Source organism: Phodopus roborovskii, unplaced genomic scaffold (assembly GCF_943737965.1).
Source record: "Phodopus roborovskii unplaced genomic scaffold, PHOROB, whole genome shotgun sequence".
In the NCBI taxonomy this organism is placed as follows: Eukaryota; Metazoa; Chordata; class Mammalia; order Rodentia; family Cricetidae; genus Phodopus; species Phodopus roborovskii.
The window spans coordinates 139,680-158,707 of record NW_026126524.1 but is presented as its reverse complement, the minus strand read 5'-3'; the positions used below and the strand labels follow the sequence as shown (position 1 = coordinate 158,707).

The window sequence follows — 19,028 nt, the reverse complement described above, 5'->3', positions numbered from 1 at the left end:
CTAGGAATCTGAACTCAGATACTCATGCTTGTGTGGCAGGCACTTTACCCATTGAGTCACCTCCCTAGATCTCCCCAATAGTTTAAATTTTGAAAAGAGAGACAGAGAAATTATCGGAAAATGCATCAAAGTAGGCAGCATTAACAGTATCCCTTGACACATCAAGACAGTTTACCCTGTGTGTCCCATAAGTGACTGTATAGTGATGCACCTCTATCAGTGACAGTGTACAGTCAAGGTTATGATCATGGATCCTGGCATCAGTGCCTGGAGTTATGTCACACTCCTGAGTGGCTCAAAAATATTCATTCACTGTCTTTTGTCTAGGCTAAACAACACCCCTGAAGCCCACATCACCATAGATATCCACAGCTGCACTCTACCTATACAATTGTGCTGCCATCTGTCCCTTCTTTGGCCTTGTAGCTGGGTGACTGGTGGGTCAGCCACACCAAGGCTTTGTATATTCTGTGTTTTCTGGTCCTACCTGTCAGTAGAGTTGGTATTTTTCTTGAAGATGTAAGAGTTTTTGGTACAGCAAGGCCTTGCCATATGACTCCACTGATGGAAAATCATATGTGTATCCACTGATGGGGAGCTGTATGTATGCCTAGAGATGGGAACCATTTGTGTGCTACCTGAGGAAGAATGATAAGAGAGCCCACTGAAGAGGAACCACGTAAGTGTTCACTGACATATGTATTCACTGAAGGGAACTATGTAAGTGCCAATTGATAGGGAAAAACTTGTTTGCCAACTGAGGCAAACAATGAGAGTAAATCTTGACAGGGAGAGGTGTATATGCTGATGGGATTTTGTATAAATACTGCAGACTTGCCTTTCTCCTCAGCGCTACCTTTGAGGCTTAGTCTTGTTGGTGCATTTACACCTAATTCAAGGACATTTATAACTTTGGCATTTGTAAAGCCAATCTTTGGTGTGCCTACCTGTGGATACTCTGGATTGTCCACGTAACATCTCTATCTTTGGTACAGAGGACACTTTCTGCCTTTCCAGCTCTGTTGCCAGTGTCCCAAGACACTTGGGTTTCCAGAACCACCAACTAGCATGGCAGAGACAGGCTCTGCTGATGGCTTCAGATGAAGGACTATCATAGTACATAGCCCAAGAAAGTTAACCTGCAGTGGTTATTGGCTCAACTCTAGATTCTTGGTCTAACCCCTACAAAGAGATTTTATCATAGCACTAGTTGGAGAAAGTGTTCCATCAGGCCTTAAAGCCATATTAGGGTTCTCCAAGACTGTCTTTTAGCTCATAGCCCAGCTGCTGTTCAGCTCTGCACAGCAGGTGTAAACAGAAAATTCTGTACCTTAAACCTGTCCACAGTTTTACATGAATTGAATCTAGTTAAGAAACTGTGAGATAAGCAATTACTAGAAAGAAATGGGCCTGTGCTTTGTATCTTAAAAGATTTGTTTAGGAAAGTTTTCAACTATATTTTACCTAAGTATCACTACTTTGTGACAGTCTAGAGCAAAAACTTTTGTCAGAATGTCAGCTGGTGCACTCTCATCTGGGGCTAGCAGGTGGTTGTTGTGTTGAGACTATGGATATCAGAGCCTTGAGCATTCTTTCTGTGGCTGCTGTGGGCCCTGACACGTGTTCTAGGTTAACTGGCTAACACCTGTGATAATCCCCACAGTAAAGTTGTACCCCAGTGACTAGCCTAAAGAAACAGAATCAAGCTCCACTAGTCCCTCTAGGATTCGCGTATTTGTAAATGTTGTACTTAGAAACAAACATCATCAGTAGCAGGGGCTACCAAAGGAATGTCACCAAAGGAAGATATTCATGGAAAAAAATTAGACCTTGTCTAAAATAGTCAATGTCATAAAACAAAGACAAATTGTGGAAATGTTCCAGATTCAAATCCACCAAAGAGGTACTTTATGCAGCACAAGTTCCAGACTAAACTTGATCCAGACATACCAGACTGAGCAGGCTGGAACATAGTCCTGGGAAGAAACTAGTCTGTGGCTGACCTCAAGGCTACCTATAGGAAATCCACATTAGTACATGAAACCTGCAACTATCAAATAGTTCGCCATAAAACTATGTAATGTAAATGTGGGCAGACAAGAGCAAGAATGTTTGAGTACATGCAGGAGTGTGGGCATCAAACATCACTGTGTAAATGCAAATATATACTCACTGGGGTGTCAAAAGCTGTTTTTTTTTTTTGTATCAACATCTATATTTCAAAATTTTTGCCACTGTGAAACTAATCTCAAACTGAAAGGTAACCATAGCACTTCTGATGAAAGGGCCAGTGCAGTTGGGACATGATGGCCTAGGAGACTCGAATAGCAGTGATGACTGGCTTTCAATGTGTGTATGTGTGACCAGTATTCTCTCCTGCCCAGCTCCCTAGTGGGCATTTCTCTGTGGGAATGTATGGTCTCTTTTGGGCTTTATAGACCAATTTGCACTGATACAGGAAGCTTTGGAGTGGGGCTTGGTAGGGGTAAAATGTGTGCCAGGGCAAGGTAGAACTTTAAGGATATCAGGCTGCAGGCCACACTTACTCCTACACTGTCCATCATCTGGTGCCATCTCTGTCCAACAGAATCAGGGAAGTCAATGTGAAGGCTTCAATTTATCACATAATATTTTTAGGAATTTCCACCTGGTCTGAGTACTTGTTCAAAACATCCCTTCATATTTACAATTGCTTTTTTTTTTTTTTTTGGGGTCCTGTTCAGAAAAGCCATGGCTTCTTAAGTGTTTGTGAGGAACAGGTTTGACACTTCAGGCTATCTAACTGTGCTCCACTCTATTTGGTATTTGGGCTGGGTCAGTATCATGGTGCTGTCCTAGGAAGCTGGGTAGGAGCCCAGGAGGAACACTACTGCTTGGAGGGCCAACTAAGAGAGCCATTCAGGCTCAAGGGAGAGTGTCTTGTGGTGATAGGTCAGCAGAGGTGGCTTTGGGCCATTTGGCTAGACCCATCTCCTGAATGTTGGTCCACTTTTTGAACATGGGTCCTTGCCTTCCTGTCTGTTTTGGGGCTCCTAGATTGTTTTTCTTTCTAATAAAGAGCTCCACTGGGACTGGTGGGTGGGAGGATGCAGGGGTCCCCACACTGTTATTCTTCCCATTCCCATCTTATGATTTCTAGTTCTCAATGATGGGCCTACACCAGCAACGCCTGGATGCTATGGTCAGGAAAGGCATACATTTAGCTGAGGCTAAGCACTCTGGTCTCTCCAGAAGCATGCCATCTTTAGTAGTAGACTCTGTTTGCCACTGGGAAATGGTACTTAGAGGTACCACTCATTTTTTGAAAAGCACATTGTAAGGTAATATCTAACTTTACAGTCTTTGTCTATGGAATTTTGAGTCTTAGAGATGGAAAGCCAAGAAATGCAGAAAATGAGGTTGAACTTAGGATTTGGTCAGCTCAGCAAGGGACACATAAGAAGAGACAGTGCTGGAACCATTGGAAAACTAGGGATTATGATATGGAAGCCAAGAAATTCATGTTGGGAAAGAATGTCTCTCAAAGCAGTGTCTAGGATACCTTTGAGATATGTTTGGGGAAGAAAGTGGGAAAGGGCAGAGGAAATACAACATCATAGAAGTTCAAAAGTATTTACTGCTGAGGGAAATGTGAATGAGGCACAGTATTTACCATTTTCAAGAGACATACTTGGATTCTGGTTGTGGTCAATGTGGGCAAAGTGCTGCATCCTCTCAAGAGTCTTTTACTGAGGCAGAGATGGGAATGTGAATAGAAAACTGGTAAAGATGAAAGAAAAAACGAGAGGGGGAGGGAGAAAGGGAGAAGAGGACAGAGGGAGAGGGAAGGAGGAGAGAACAGAGCGAGAGAGAGAGAGAGAGAGAGAGAGAGAGAGAGAGAGAGATCGATGTAGGGGTTAGAGTTCTTAGAAATCTTTAGTAGGTAGATCTGACTTCAAAGCCATGCTTGTGTATGGAATTGTGAGCAGACTTAGATGGAAAAACAATCCCTAAAATGAGCAAAAGGCATACTGCTGCCTGCTTGTTCATCTGAAGGTATTATTTGCACAAGGGTACCTAGAGAAAGCTGCTGGTGTGAGGAGAGGACAAAGATGTGACCAGTCACCCACTCTCTGGGCTTGAATCCCTGATTCTTAGTAAGGCTTTTCTTCACTAAGCTTGTCCACAGCTTTCATCGAGATGGATCCTGCCATTAGAGGTCTGCAGGCTGCCATCATGTCTGCCACCCATCCCTGAGTCTCCCTTAGAGCTGCAGCTCTGGGGCCACCTTCCTGAGCCATTCTCATCTGGGTGGAACATTACTCATGCTCCCCTTGGGGTTCTTTCCCATTCTTAAGGATGCTCTCCATCACAGCCTCCCAGCCCAGCTACTTGTATGAACCTCTGACCCTCCTTCATACTCAGGACTTCTTTGGCTACTTACTATTGGCTCTGTTCCCACTACAGCGAAGTAACAGAGACCTATATCTCTACTGGAGCCCTCAGCTGGGCTCCTGTTCCATGTTAGAAGGCCACTGTGAGAGTCCTGATCCCTCTTGTTTCCTATATACCCATGAAAGAAATCCTTCCCATCTCCTGGGCCTCTGGGCATGCACATATGTGTGTGTTTATAGCCTAGACCTCCAAATCTCTCTTCCTTAGTGCTAGGATTAAGGCATGTGCCACCAAGCTTGATTGGAACAGATTAAAAAAAAAGATTTACTTATTTTTACTTTATGTGAATGGATGTTTTGTTTGTATGTGTTCCTGTACTACATGCATGTAGTTCCAACAGAGGCCAGAAGTGTGTGTGTGTGGGGGGGTTGGATCCTATGGTGATACATTGTTTATGATTTAATAAAGCCACTGAAGATCAAAATGCAAAGCTAGCCACAGCCATAGAGCCAGGCATTGGTGATGCTACACAACTTTAATTCTAGCAGCCACACTAGTAAGAAGCTGGGCAGTGGTAGCACAACCTTTAATCCCAGGACTCAGAAGACAAAAGCCAATGGCTCTCTTGTGGGTTCAAGGCCACTCAGGGTTTGCATTAGAGTGAATCAGTCTCACACAAAGGAGATATCACCACTTGGGATCCCATGCCTTTAATCCCAGCTATAGAGAGGCAGTATGTAAGATAGGAGCAGGGCATTCAGTTTTCAGTCTCAGAGATTTATTCTCTAGCTATGCTGAGGAGGACAGCCCTTTCAGCCTGAGGTAGAGGTAAGACTAGTGGCTTAAGATTTGCTGTTCTGATCTTCAGCTAAACCCTAATATCTGTCTCTGGGTCATTTATTATTCATGTTACAGGATCCCTTGGAAATGGAGTTACAGACTGTTGTGATCCACTATATTGGTGATGGGAACTAAACTTGGGTCCTCTGCAAGAGCAGCAAGTGCTTTTACTGTGGCCTCATCTCTCCAGCCTCCGGGCAGATTCTTAATAGGACTTATGCTTGTGAATTGAGGGGGTTCAGCATAGTATCCTCTTGGTGTCATTGATAAACTTGGTTCACTTATACCCTGAGGCACATACACTGGAGAGGAACCAGGGAACCTCTGCATCTGACCTCATCATCCCATTCTTCCCTTTGCGAGTTTCTTCAGCTGCCTAAACCTTTCACAATGGTACACTGAATAGATGGCTTGTTTTTCTGTGAAATGAATCCAACAGGGACTCAAAGCAACTCCAGCTTGTGTGGTCCAGTGCCCCTCTAGCATACCAGAATATGCAGTGGCTGAGCCATGTTCTCCCCCAGGAAGGCACTGCCCCACATAAATGGATCAGTGCTTTGAGATGCCACCTGTTAACCTGTAATCATTGATTAGTTACACAAACTTTCTTATATCACACTTAAAATGACTGTCTTTTCATTAATTTTCATAAAATAGCATTATTTTCATAAAATTTCATAATTTTCATAAAATAGCAAACATGTTAAAAGAATTGGTTTGTCCAATCTGAACTGGAATTGTAATATTGATCTAAAGAACATTCTAGTAGCTTACTCATTCTGGCTCCAATGAACAATCTGGTGGTGGTGAGATGGCTCACCTCAGCAGGTAAAGATGGTTGCTGACAACCCTGATGACCTGAGTTTCAATCCTAAAACTCACAAAGTAGAAGGAGAAAATTAACTCTGACTTGTAGGCATACATACACACACATAAGTAAATTTAAATGTAAAGTAAAAACCTTTCATATTAAACTCTTAATCACTTCCTTCTAGAATATTCCTCAGAATCTCACATGGTGATGACATTTTCTGTTTATAAGCATATTATCTTTAGTCTTAATGTCTTCCTTTCCCCTCAAACTCAGAAATTTAGCAAAAGAAAAGTAACAACTGTATTCATTTTCCTGGTCATGTGTAACACATTGAGACTATGAAGCACTTGTAGCTATGCTCTCCTGGGTCTCTTGGCAAGGGCTTTTTACTTGGCTTAGAGGGATGCTTATTATGGAAAGGAGGCCTGTACATCTGTACAGTTAGGGAGGAGCCAAAGATGACTTCTGAACTCTGCTACATTGTGATTTTAGGAAATAAAAGAGACCATCTGAAACAGCATGCCACTGAGCCAAAGCTATACTGTGAGTTATTATGGCAGGCCAAGGCCAAGGCAGAGCTCAGTTGTTGATGGACTGACTGCAGGTGGGACTGTGGCAAGCAGGAAAGTTACTGCTCTTCTAGGGTCAATGTATGTAGAACAGGGTTTTTCCCTTCCACAGTCTTACTTCTCTGCTGCAATTACCACCCACCACTGGCCCTTGACTTCCAGATACCTTGTCTCTGAATACTTCACACTTCTATGCTGCTATTGTGGGGAAGGATGTGGGCTTCCAGTATTGATTAGTGACACCCAGGAGCCCCATCTTGGAGTACTTGTGTTGGGCAACTACCTACTGGAAAAGAACAACAGATGAATTGGTTGTGATAGTGCTGATGAAAGGGCCAACAAGGGTAAACATCTCAGTTCCACCAAATGTGTCCCAGAACTAAATGGCTCCCTAAAGCTCAACTGTAACAAAATAAAATAGCGTAAAATGCTAAAAATCATGGTATCAAAATTTAGGTGTAGAATGTAATTTAAGCAATGGAAGAAATTGTAAAAATTTAAGATTACACCAGAATAATGAGACCCTGTGACCCAGGGTTCCTCTGAGGGAATAATGTAGTGGGGTGAGATGTACCTGCTGAATTCCTCAGCATTGTTTTCAACATTGTTTCCCTGAGCAACACTACAGTCATGAGTGTGCTTGGTCTGCCTTGCCCCTTTGCACCTGATCCATGGGGTGATAGTTAGGCTCAAGGTTCACACTAAGGTATCATAAACACAGATCATTTACATTTCATAGTTATCTGACATCTTAGAATTAAATAATTATGTTTTCATTATATGACAGAAAATATTTGTATCACAAACATGGATTTTATAGTATTTTTTAAATTTCTAGGAATTGGAGGTGGCTCAGGGATTAAGAGTGCTTGCTAGCTGGGTGTAGTGGCACATGCCTTCAATTGTAGCACCAGGGGGGAAGAGGCAGGCAGATCTCTGTGAGTTCCAGGAAGCTTGGTCTATATAATGAATTCCATGATGGCCAGGGCTATGGGAGAGACCCTGTCTTAAAGCAAACAAACAAACAAATAAACAAAAAACCAAAACCAACACTCTGCTCTTGCCCAAGCTATACCAAATAACAAGAAAAAGAATGTTTGCTGATCAGTCTTGAGGATTAGAGTTCAGATGCCAGTGGCCATGTTAGGTGGCTCATTAATGTCTGTAGCTTCACAAAGACATCTGTTCAACTATGTTCATAGCAGCACTATTTGTAATAGCAAGAACCTGGAAGCAACCTAGATGCCCCTCAATTGAAGAATGGTTAATGAAGATGTGGCACATCTACACAATGGAATACTACTCTGCAGAAAAAAAATAATGGTATCTTGAAATTCGCAGGCAAGTGGATGGCACTTGAAGAAACCATCCTGAATGAGGTAACCCAGTCACAAAAAGAGGAACACAGTATGTACTCACTCATATATGGATTTTAGACCTGGATCAAATGATCACCAGCCTATAATTCACATCACCAGACGAACTAGGATACAAGGTGTATTCTAAGAGATTCATATAAAGTCCCTCACAGAACTGGGAAGGGACAAGTCCCCCAGAGCTCAGGTGAAGTGGGGGAAGGCAGCAAATGGAGAGAGAAGTAGGAGAAAATGAGGGGGAGGAAAGGAAAACATGTGCGAACAGGAAGATTGAGCCTGGTTAGGAATAGAAGATAGGAAAGAGAGAGAGAGAGAAAGAGACACAGACAGAGAGAGAGAGAGAACATAAAAGAGGGAGACAATATTGGTTTGAAGATAAAATTGAACACAAAGAAAGGTCTAGGGAACTACAAGACTGCTCCCAACTAACAATCTCAGCTTCTGTGGAAAGGCTATCATAAAAGCCCTTCCCGGAGAGTGAGATCAACAACTAACTTCTCCATGGAGTCCTCAACTAATGCCTGTTGAAAATAGGAGCAAACACTGAGTCGAACTAGAACCCAGATACAGATGGAGAGGACAAGACCAGGTGGCAGAAACACATAGAGACAGCTTACCTGAACAAGGAGGAGCTAACGGGCCCCCAGACTGATAGCTGGGAAGCCAGCATGGGACTGACTCAGGCCCCCCTGAATATGGGTCTCAGCCAGAAGGACTGAGCAGTCTAAGGGACCTCAGACAGTGGAGCCAGGATGTATCCCTGGTGCACAAAAGGACTTGGCGAACATATCCCCCATGGAGGGATAACTGCCTTAATCTAGAGACAGGAGAGAAGCCCTAGTCCCTACTTCACAGGACCTGTCAGATCTACATGACCCCAACTGGATGGCATTCCCCTACACATGGAATTGGGGTGGGGGGATGGGAGGGGATGTTTAGAGTGCATGTGAGAGGGCAGAGAGGGTAAAAGGGAGGGAATGAGGGAGGTTTGGGGGGGGAGGGAGGGAGGGAGAGGGAACTGGGATCGACATGTAAAACAATAAATTAAATTAAAAAAAATGCTTTGACTCCAAAATTTAAGTTGAAGGACAAGTTACTGGGGAAAAGGATTTCTATTTTTATTTCCACAGAAAATGAAAAGATGTGGATTCCTTCCAGACTAATGAGGTTTGATCATGCCAGACCGCCTGAAACAGAGTACAAGCTAATCCTACATTCAAAACAGCTGGACAAAATAGCCCTATAGACTACAGCCAGGATATCTGAATCTTCTTCGAATCCCCCCAAGACAGTGCCCCTTACCAGCAGGAAGTAGTTTGGGAAGAACGATGCCCAAATTCCCAAATATTGTGCATAAATGTTTGTTTTCATTTAATTGGACTTTGTTATATAAAATTAAATAAAATAAAAAAATAAATAAAAAAAATGTCTGTAGCTTCAGCTCTAAGTGATCCAGTGTCCTCTTCTGGACTTGGCAAAGCCCTGATCTCCCACATGTACAGATACTCACACAGACACATAAACATAAAATGAAATAAAATAGTGTAAATATTTTTTAAAAAAGAGTAAGTGGTCAAAACATACTGCATGAGATTTACAAAGAATTTACAAAAATATTTTTACAAATAAAATCTAGGAATGGAATCAACTTAGAACAGGTATATTATGACAAGATTTCTGAACATCCATCACATAATTCTAGGATCAAGTATACTCCTGGAGGAAAGCCATGAGTGGGGCATATAGCCTTCTGTGACAGCAGAAGCAAGGCTTATCCTGCTCAGCAACTCAAGCATCATTTCCTGAGGACTGGGGAGGAGCTGCAGCATCCACAGAATAATCAAGTGTGCAGTCTGCCTGCATCTCAGACTATTTGCAAATTTAATGACTTCTCTAGAACCAGACATGCTCTCTGACAAAAGTACAGGCAAAGAGAAAGTAAAGGATTAGCCCCTTCCCTAGACCTTAGGGTGCTGAATTATGAGAGGTATAGGGACCTACCTATGAGTGCCAGATGTGTCCCACAGGAAGGACCTGCTGTCCAGCACAGGAACAGGTTCTATGCCCTTAGGCCTTACCTGCAAGGTCTCTGCAGAGATCTGCCCATGGTACACAGCCCAAATTGGCTGGCACAAGCTCCAAATAACAGAACCATGCCACTGGAAACCCACAACACAAGAATGAAATGGAATAACCTTTAACTGTTGGCTCTCCGCAAAGGATGTTCTGTGCACATATATTATGTTGTGGCACTTGCCTGACATCCTGAATTCTAGAGAGCTGCAGCTGGAGATCCCTGACAGTGAGCCTCAGGTGGCTGCTCTCTTTGCCTCCACAGCCACATTTAGGAGAGTTCTATAGTGTCAGAAGAATACAGCTGCCAAAAAACTCCACAAGGCTATCCAGACTGCTACTTTATCAGAAAGCTACTTTATTTAGTTATGTCATTTCTCTAGAATGAACTGTATAGTCAGTGATATTTACCGAGGAATACACATATGCCAGGGGCTGGATGTAGAGCGTAGATTTGCAGGTGTGGAAGGCAAGAATGGGCTCATCTTCTCAGTGTCCATCCCCCCAGGGGATGCTGACCCTATAGGAAGCATTAAGAGTTGTAAGCTTTGAAATGACTTCTTAATTCTATCTGCTTAAGAAAACAAGAATGCAAATATCAAATAAGAAAAATAAGTTGAAAAAAAGAGTTCACTGGCTTAAATAAGTGTTTTTAAAATTTCATGTCAGGTTAGTTCTTTCATGGAGACAGAAACCAGCACTAATGGGCTTATGAACTACTGTCAAGAAACTGAGGAGTGTGAGGTTTTTTGTTTGCCCTCACCAGACATTATCTATACAAACACCTTATATATGTACTCTTATGAGAGCAGCCTTGGTGCCAAAAAGCTGGCTGAGCACTTGCCTGCACACTGCCTCTGCAGCAGGCCTGAAATGCTGATGGGCTGCCGGGGTAGTCCAATCCATGAACTACTAATGCTGGGAGAAGGCCCTTGTGCTGCTTTGCTGGATAACTGTGATGCTGGAGCTGGTGATAGTTCCTTGTAGGACATCTGCAATGGTGGGACTCTAACAATAAATTAAACAAAAACAGTTACAAACGTTCTTCAAATTTCTGGTAACATGGTCATCCAAATATTGACTACTGTATGGCCTTAAAGGTCTGAGTCCTTAGGATGAATAAGACCTGCTCTAGGCTGAGAAGGTGGTAAATAGGACCACTCAGGAGGCTGTCTGTATTCTGTCAGCTACCAGAGGACCACAGTCAAGAGGCATTTTCACTTTTCTTAGGGTTCATGAAAATTATTTACTCAACAGGAACAAAGAGAGCCAGGGTCTTTAGAACTTCATGATCTTCTCTGTCACCATAGCTAGTTTCAGTCTGTATTACCTGTTCCTGGAAGCCATCTTACTCTACCTCCCCAATCCCTTCCAGCAACTCTAGGCAGTTCTAGCACCTTCTCACCGTGTAGTACCATCTGGCCTCTTCAGGCCAGCCTATAGCTCCCTTTAGTCACCAAGGGTTCCATCCTCAGCATTCTGAAGGTTAGGGAAGCTTTCTTGGCAAGCTTTTCCAGACAATATTTTTGTCTATGGCCTCCAGAAAGATGAGTCTTAACACGTGTGCTGCTCAGGCTTCCTAGGCTCACCTTACAGGCAGTACTCAGCATGGTGCTATCTATCATCAGCTGACTGGATTCCCCTTCTTTGCTAATCTCTACTTTTTCTAGATTTTATGGGTTTTAGACACCCTGGAACCTTGTAGTTCTTGGGGACATTGCTCATCCCAGGGTAGCTAACTTCTGTAACTCATGAACAGCTTGCTTCTGAGCATACTGCTTACAAGCAAACCTACTTGCCTACATCCATATCTTCTTTTTTCAAATTCACAAATACTAATCTTTCTCTTGCCTGTATATTCTAGATGAGTAGGGACTGTCAGTGAGCCTACGGTCCACAGAGTTATACAGAATAAACAATCAATACTTCTTGCCTTCCACAGAAGTCACAGAACAAGTTTATATTCACTTTCCCTTGCCCTTTCTGCAACACTCGCTAGATAGCCATTTTACCACAGATGAGTCAAACAGAGCCTGGATATTCAGCAACATATTTGCCATGTATAAACTATAACCATGTAGTCTAGAGGAACCAGAAAAATGGGTGCTGGGTTGCAGTAATAACACAATACACCACCAACCAGGGTAATAGAAAGCCAGTAGAGAATGAGGTAATGTTGGAGCTTCAGTGTGAGCCAGCTTTGAAGAAAAGGGGGAGGAGGATAAAGTCCTCAGGGTGAACAAAACTTCTTGTCAGGCACTTCAACCAACAGACAAATACACATACACATAAGAGATGGACATAGCTACATGGATCAGACCATGAGTTGGCTGGAGGTGGGCAATAAAATACAGACTTTGATATGGCATTGTAGGATGTTCAAGAGAAGCATCTGAAAGAGCAGGGCTTGTCTTCTGGAGACTGGCCTTTGAGTGCTCAGAATGTGTATGATAGACAGTAGGAGCCACCTACCTGTCCATGGAGAAAGGTATGTCCTTAGAGTTGGTATATTATAGCCATAGGCCAAGCCAGCCTGTCTCTGTTTCTGTGAAGTACTTTGTGGGGTACAATCAGTCTGCTACCTTCTACTCCTCTAGCCACACTCCTCATACAAAGGCAGAGCTGAGGAGCTGCATAAGAAGCAAGACTATTTACCTCAGCTTTTCTAGGAAACATTTGTGGCCCTAGCTTACTCCTTTAAGGAGTTATTGTATAGTTCTTTTTGAGGAATCTAAGCCATACTTTATATTAAAAAAAAACTCAAACTATATAAAGTGAAACATATAATACGACATTCTTCAAACATGAACACAGGATTTAGAGGCAACCTGTCAACTTCAACACTGGCTGGGAATTTTGTGTGACTTATGTTTTACCCTAATGAGGATCTACCTGATAGCCTTTGTCATGCTTGCATGGCTGGGTGTCAAGCTGAGTTGCTGGGGTCCCCTGCAGGAGACACTGCCTGTGGAGGAAATAAAACACTGTAGTTTTAGTGTGTCAAAGTACCAGATCACACCTGCTGCTGCTTCTCTGCAGGTGTGGTCCTATCTCCATTATGAGACCAGCATGTGCACCCACAGATTATCTCTGACTGTAGGCAGCTCTGAGTGTGACTACTTAGCCACCATATTACCCCAAACCCTTCCCACTGCCACAGAAAGAACATATGTCTTGTGTTCTATTTTTCAGCTATGCCCCCTTTCAACTAGGAGATAATGTGAACAAGTCAAATAAATTGGCAGCTTGATACCAGTAGTTGGGACCAGAACCAACCAGACCAGCTGAATTTCAACCCCAAAAACTTGCTCTGCTGGCCAGTAATTAGTCAGCAAGGGCCAGATATACATGCCTGGTACACAGGTGCTCAGTGAATACTGGGTAACCACATATGAAGGCCCGGAAAGCACCTCTAGGAGAATACTCCATTTATACTTAAAAAGAATGAGCATTCTGCTATTGTCAGGTTATGTCTATATATGCTTTCTTATAAGCTAATTTGGCTAAATTTCTTTGAGTTTTTTAACTTCTCAGCAATTATATATTTAATTATCAATTATAGGGATCCCATATAGGGAATAGGATATTGAAATACCCAAACTATAATCTTTGGCTTTCTTTTTAATTCACCATGTATTTGGATATTTTGTCTATACATAGTAATTGTTTTAGTTTCCTAATATAGTAAACATATGGCATCATAAAATGTCCCTTTGTTACTAGTAATATTGTTACTTTAAAATTTACTTTGTCTGCTATGAATAATAAACACTCTGGTTCCTTTCTGGTTGCTGTTTGCATAATGTCTGCTCTGTAGGTTTTCCTTCACCTATTTGTGACTTTGAATTGATTATATTTCTTAAAGACAGAATGTAGATAGAATTTTTATGCTGGTCTGATAATCTCTGCTTTTTTGCTGGGTTCACCCTCACACATTGATAAAGGGGAGACTTCAATACTCCATTCCCACTAATGGACAAATTTTCCATATAAAAACTAAACAGAGACATACTGGAGCCAACAAACGCTTCGAACCAAATGGACCTAACAGATAACTACAGAACATTTCACCCAAACACAAAAGAATATACCTTCTCAGCACTTTATGGAATATACTCCAAAAACTGATCACATACTTGGTCACAGAGCAAGTTTAAACATATACAAGAAAACTGAAATAACCCCCTGCATTCTATAAGACCACTGTAAATTAAAGCTAGATTTCAACAACAGAAACAGCAGAAAGCCTACGAACTTCTGGAAACTGAACAATATACTGCTATATTATTCATGATTTATTAAAGCAGGCAGATCTCTGTGAGTTTGAGGCCAGCCTCCTCTACAGAGTGAGTTCCAGAACAGGCTCTAAAGCTGCATAGAGAAACCCTGTCTTGAAAAACCAAAAAGAAAAGAAGAAGGAGGAGGAGGAGGAGGAAGAGGAAGAAGAAGAAGAAGAAGAAGAAGAAGAAGAAGAAGAAGAAGAAGAAGAAGAAGAAGAAGAAGAAAGAAACTGAATAGATCTGACTAGCAACTTCACAGCACACCTAAAACCTCTAGAACAAAAAGAAGCAAGCCCACACAAAACAGAAACAAAGAGAACAATACAAAGAATCAATGAAACAAGAGTTGGTTGCTTTAGAATACCAAGGTAAACAAACCCTTATCCAAACTAACTAAAAGACAGACAGAAAATATCCAAATCAACAAAACTAGAAACAAAAAGGGGGGCATAAAATTAGACACTGAGGAAATCTAAGGAATCTTTATGTCATAATTTAAAAACCTGTACTCCACAAAACTGGAAAAATCTAAAAGAAATTTGTTAGTGCCTATAAAGATGACTGCATTCCACCTTGGCACAAGGTCAGAGAGTTCAAAACTGTCTTCAGCAAGATCTAAAGGTCAAAGGTGTGGCTACAGTAGGGTGTTTGGCTGTCATATTCTAAAGAATAACAAGTGGTCTGAAGTGTGGCTACTCTTGACACTCAAGGCTAGGGAAGGAGAAGTTTAATCTGAGGTGTGGTTACTGAACCCTTAGAATAAATGAGGAAGAAAAATGTGTTTGTCCGGTATACATGATACCGTATTCCCCTTTTCAGTTAAGATATAAAGAGTGGTAAAAAATAAACTCAAGGCATTTCAGTATTGAATCTGCCCTCCTGACCTTTATTCTGTGACTCCAAAGTTAAATTAAGAACAGATAAACAATTTAAATAGAACTATTACCCCTAAGGAAATAGAGGAGTCATTAAAAATCTGCTAACCAAAAAAGCCCAGGCCAGATGTGTAAGACCCTCAGAATGAAGAGTCTTCCAGTTTCGGTCAGTACCCCAAGAACTCAATGTCCAGTCCAGTTGCTGCAACACGCAAGAGGCTTTAATGAACAGGAAATGTTTGCGCAAAGGGCTCCTCCAGCACACAGGCTAGAGAGAAGCCCCCTCCCCCGGGCCCAGGTGTTTTTAAAGGCAACCCCACAAGCTTAGGGAGGGGCTGGGACCCTCTGTCCATTGAGTACATGACCCTTGGAGGCCTGATGGTCTGCTATTAGTGTCAACAGACCTTAGGGCCTCAGGGTGTGCTAATTAATTTTGTGTGGGCAAACCAGAGTTGCAGCTATCTCTTTGTTTCCTAAGGAGCCTATTCACCACCTGCTGACTCACAGGAAAGGAGGGGCAGTGTGAATTCTTGTTATCTCAGGGCCTTGTGAGAGGAAGTTAGCAAATTCCAAGGAACAGATATTGGTTTCCAGGTTAGTCTTTCATTAACATTACTGCAAATTACTGTCCCAAGAAGACAAGGTATCGAAGGTCCTAGCCCTAAAAAAAGATAAAATTAAAGGGAGACGGGGTTTGGATCCTCTCCCCAAGCCCAAGGTAATTCATGGACTACCCGAAGAACAGTGAACCTTGGTGTGGGCCGGGTACCCCACTCGTTGGAGGTTACATCCCACCAGCCAACTGCTTTTTGCCTTTGAATGGAAGGACCCTGACATGTGCAGAACTGGGCAGTTCATCTGGACCCGACTGTCCCAAGGGTTTAAAATTCCCCAACGATGGCCAGGCAAGTAAGAGAATTTCTGGAGACATCTGGGTTTTGCAGGCTGACTGAGGAAAAAATTCTCCTGGACCCCAGAGCATCAGGAGGCATTTGATGCCATTAAAAAGGTCCAGCTGAAAGCACCCGCTCTAAGCCTTTTGATGTAACGAACCTTTTACCCTTTATGTGGACAAGCATAAGGGGGTCGCCTGTGGAGTTTTGACCAAATCCCTAGGGCCGTGGAACAGACCAGTTGCTTATCTGTCAGAGAAGCTTGATCTTGTAGCCAGGGGAGGGCCTGGCTGTCTAAAAGCTGTTGCTGCTGACAAGTTGACTTTGGGGCATAAAGCAACTATAATAGCCCCCATGCATTGGAGAGCATTGTCTGGCAGCCACCGACTGATGATGACCAATGCCCGTGTGACTCACCACCAAAGCCTGCTTCTCACTGAGAGATTGAGCGGATTGCGTTCGCTCCACCAGCCAGCCTTATCCCGCCACTCTTCTGCCTGAGGAGACTGGAGAACCAGGGACTCAAGACTGCCATCAACTGTTGGTTAAAGAGACTGGAGTTCACAAAGATCTTAAGGACATCCTGCTGGCTGAGGAGATGTTGGCTGGTTCACTGCTGGGAGCAGTTACATTGTAAAAGGTAAAGAAAGGGCTGGGGCCATGGTACTGCTAGACAAAGAGAAGTCCATAAACATTAACAGGCAGCAGGTATGCTTTTTCAACTGTTCATGTGCATGGGGCTGTCTCAACCGTAGTGGCAAAAAAAAAAAAAAAAAAAAAAAAAAGAAAAAAAAAAAGAAAAAAAATTACTGAAGAAAATTTTCCGAAGATTTAAAATACCTAAGGTAGTAAAATCAGACAATGGTCCAGTTATTTGTTGCCCAGGTAAGTCAGTCAATGGCCAAGATATTGGGGATTGATTAAAATTACACTGTGCATACAGACCCCAAAACTCAGGTAGAAAGTATAAATAAAACCATTGAGGAGACCTTCACTAAATTGACCGCGGAGACTGGCGTTAATGATCGGATAGCTCTCCTACTCTTTGTGCTTTTCAGGGTTAGAAACACCCCTGGACCATTTGGGCTGAACCCCTTATAAATGGCTCTATGGGGGGGCCTTCCACTGGTGGAAATCACCTCTGTACATAGTGCTGATGTGCTGTTGTTGTCTTAAGCCTCTGTTTGCTAGGCTTAAGGTGCTCAAGTGGGTGAGACAGCGAGCATGGAAGCAGCTCTGGGAGACCTACGTGGCGGGAGACTTGGAAGTTTCACATCACTTCCAAGTTGGAGATCTAGATTACATTAGATGTCACCACACGGAAACCTTGAGACTCGGTGAAAAGGCTCACTTTGTGGCTGGTCCAGAATATGTCCTCCTCCTATGGACCCACCCCCACACCACTCCAGGGACAGCCTCTTACAACTGCCCATTTTTATTTTTTATTTCTCTCTTGTTGCTAACTGTTGGAAAAATTGTTACTTTTGTTATGAGTGCTGTCCAGATTATGGTGCTTAGATAGCAGTATAGGAGCCTCCGGAGCCAAGAGGAGGCTGCTTCTTAATTTCCATAGTTTTAAGATTAGAACTATTGACAAGAGGAAAAGGGGGGAAATGAAAGACAAAAAAAAGTAATGTTTGTTAGGAACTAGCAGCCAGCTGACCATCGTCGCCCTAACGATGGGCAGAACGTTCATGGCCGTGTCATCGCTAAGGCAGCCTTACCTGGCTGCCAGAGGACTCAGTTAAGCATGCGCAAGCACCTTTTTAAAGCAATCGCGCCAAGTGCGTCACTCTCTCTGGTCTCTCTCTGGTTCCTCTCTCTGGTCTCTCTCTTGCCCCCCTCCTGCTCTCTCTCTCTCCTGCTTTCTGTTGGCCACCAGCTACCCCTTCTTTCTCTCCCTTCTCTCAATAAACTCCACATGGGTGCTGAGTCTCGTGTTTGTGTTTCTTAGGCATTAGCTGCACAGCAAAAGAACAACAATGTTAATGAAGGACTAACCTGGAAACCAATATCTGTTCCTTGGGATTTGCTAACTTCCTCTCACAAGGCCCTGAGATAACAAGAATTCACACTGCCCCTCCTTTCCTGTGAGTCAGCAGGTGGTGAATAGGCTCCTTAGGAAACAAAGAGATAGCTGCAACTCTGGTTTGCCCACACAAAATTAATTAGCACACCCTGAGGCCCTAAGGTCTGTTGACACTAATAGCAGACCATCAGGCCTCCAAGGGTCATGTACTCAATGGACAGAGGGTCCCAGCCCCTCCCTAAGCTTGTGGGGTTGCCTTTAAAAACACCTGGGCCCGGGGGAGGGGGCTTCTCTCTAGCCTGTGTGCTGGAGGAGCCCTTTGCGCAAACATTTCCTGTTCATTAAAGCCTCTTGCGTGTTGCAGCAACTGGACTGGACATTGAGTTCTTGGGGTACTGACCGAAACTGGAAGACTCTTCATTCTGAGGGTCTTACAATGGTTTTAGCACAGAATTCTACCAGACTTTCAAAGAGCTAATGCTGAAAACTCTTCAGATTATTTTACAAAAAACAAACAGAAGGAACTGAAAGACAAAAAGTAAAGTTAAGGACCCCCCCCCCACTTGAAATGAAGGACAGTCTGACCTGGAAAGCTAAACCCAGACTACTATCAGTTCCCTAGAATTTGCTAACTTTCCCTCACAAGGCCCTAAGATAGCAAGATACCAAGAATTCACACTGTCCCTCCTTTCAGTGAGTCAGTAGGTGGTAAATATGGTTCTTAAGAAACAGAGAGATAGCTGCAAATATGGTTTGCCCAGACAAGATTAATTAGCACACCCCAAGACCCTAAGGTCTGCTGACCCTAACAGGGAGACCATCCATCCTCAAAGGGTCACATACTCAATGGAGAGAGGGTCACACCCCTTCCTTAAGCTTGTGGGTTTTGCTTTTAAAAACGCCTG

General features: G+C 43.0%; 1 protein-coding gene across 3 annotated transcripts in view; it reads right to left on the bottom strand.

Annotated features, from left to right (window-relative positions):
* Positions 1-10,387: 10,387 nt before the first annotated feature.
* The window catches only part of Rnf212 (ring finger protein 212), a 79,032-nt gene continuing 70,391 nt past the window's right edge, over positions 10,388-19,028 (bottom strand). For all 3 annotated transcript variants that reach the window (XM_051198023.1, XM_051198021.1, XM_051198022.1), the window contains 3 exons: positions 12,939-13,011; positions 10,891-11,054; positions 10,388-10,566 (listed from right to left, as the gene is read on the bottom strand). In XM_051198023.1, coding sequence (XP_051053980.1) covers positions 10,454-10,566; positions 10,891-11,054; positions 12,939-13,011 — 350 coding nt within the window. In that variant the 3' untranslated portion in view covers positions 10,388-10,453. The remainder of the gene's footprint in view (positions 10,567-10,890; positions 11,055-12,938; positions 13,012-19,028) is intronic.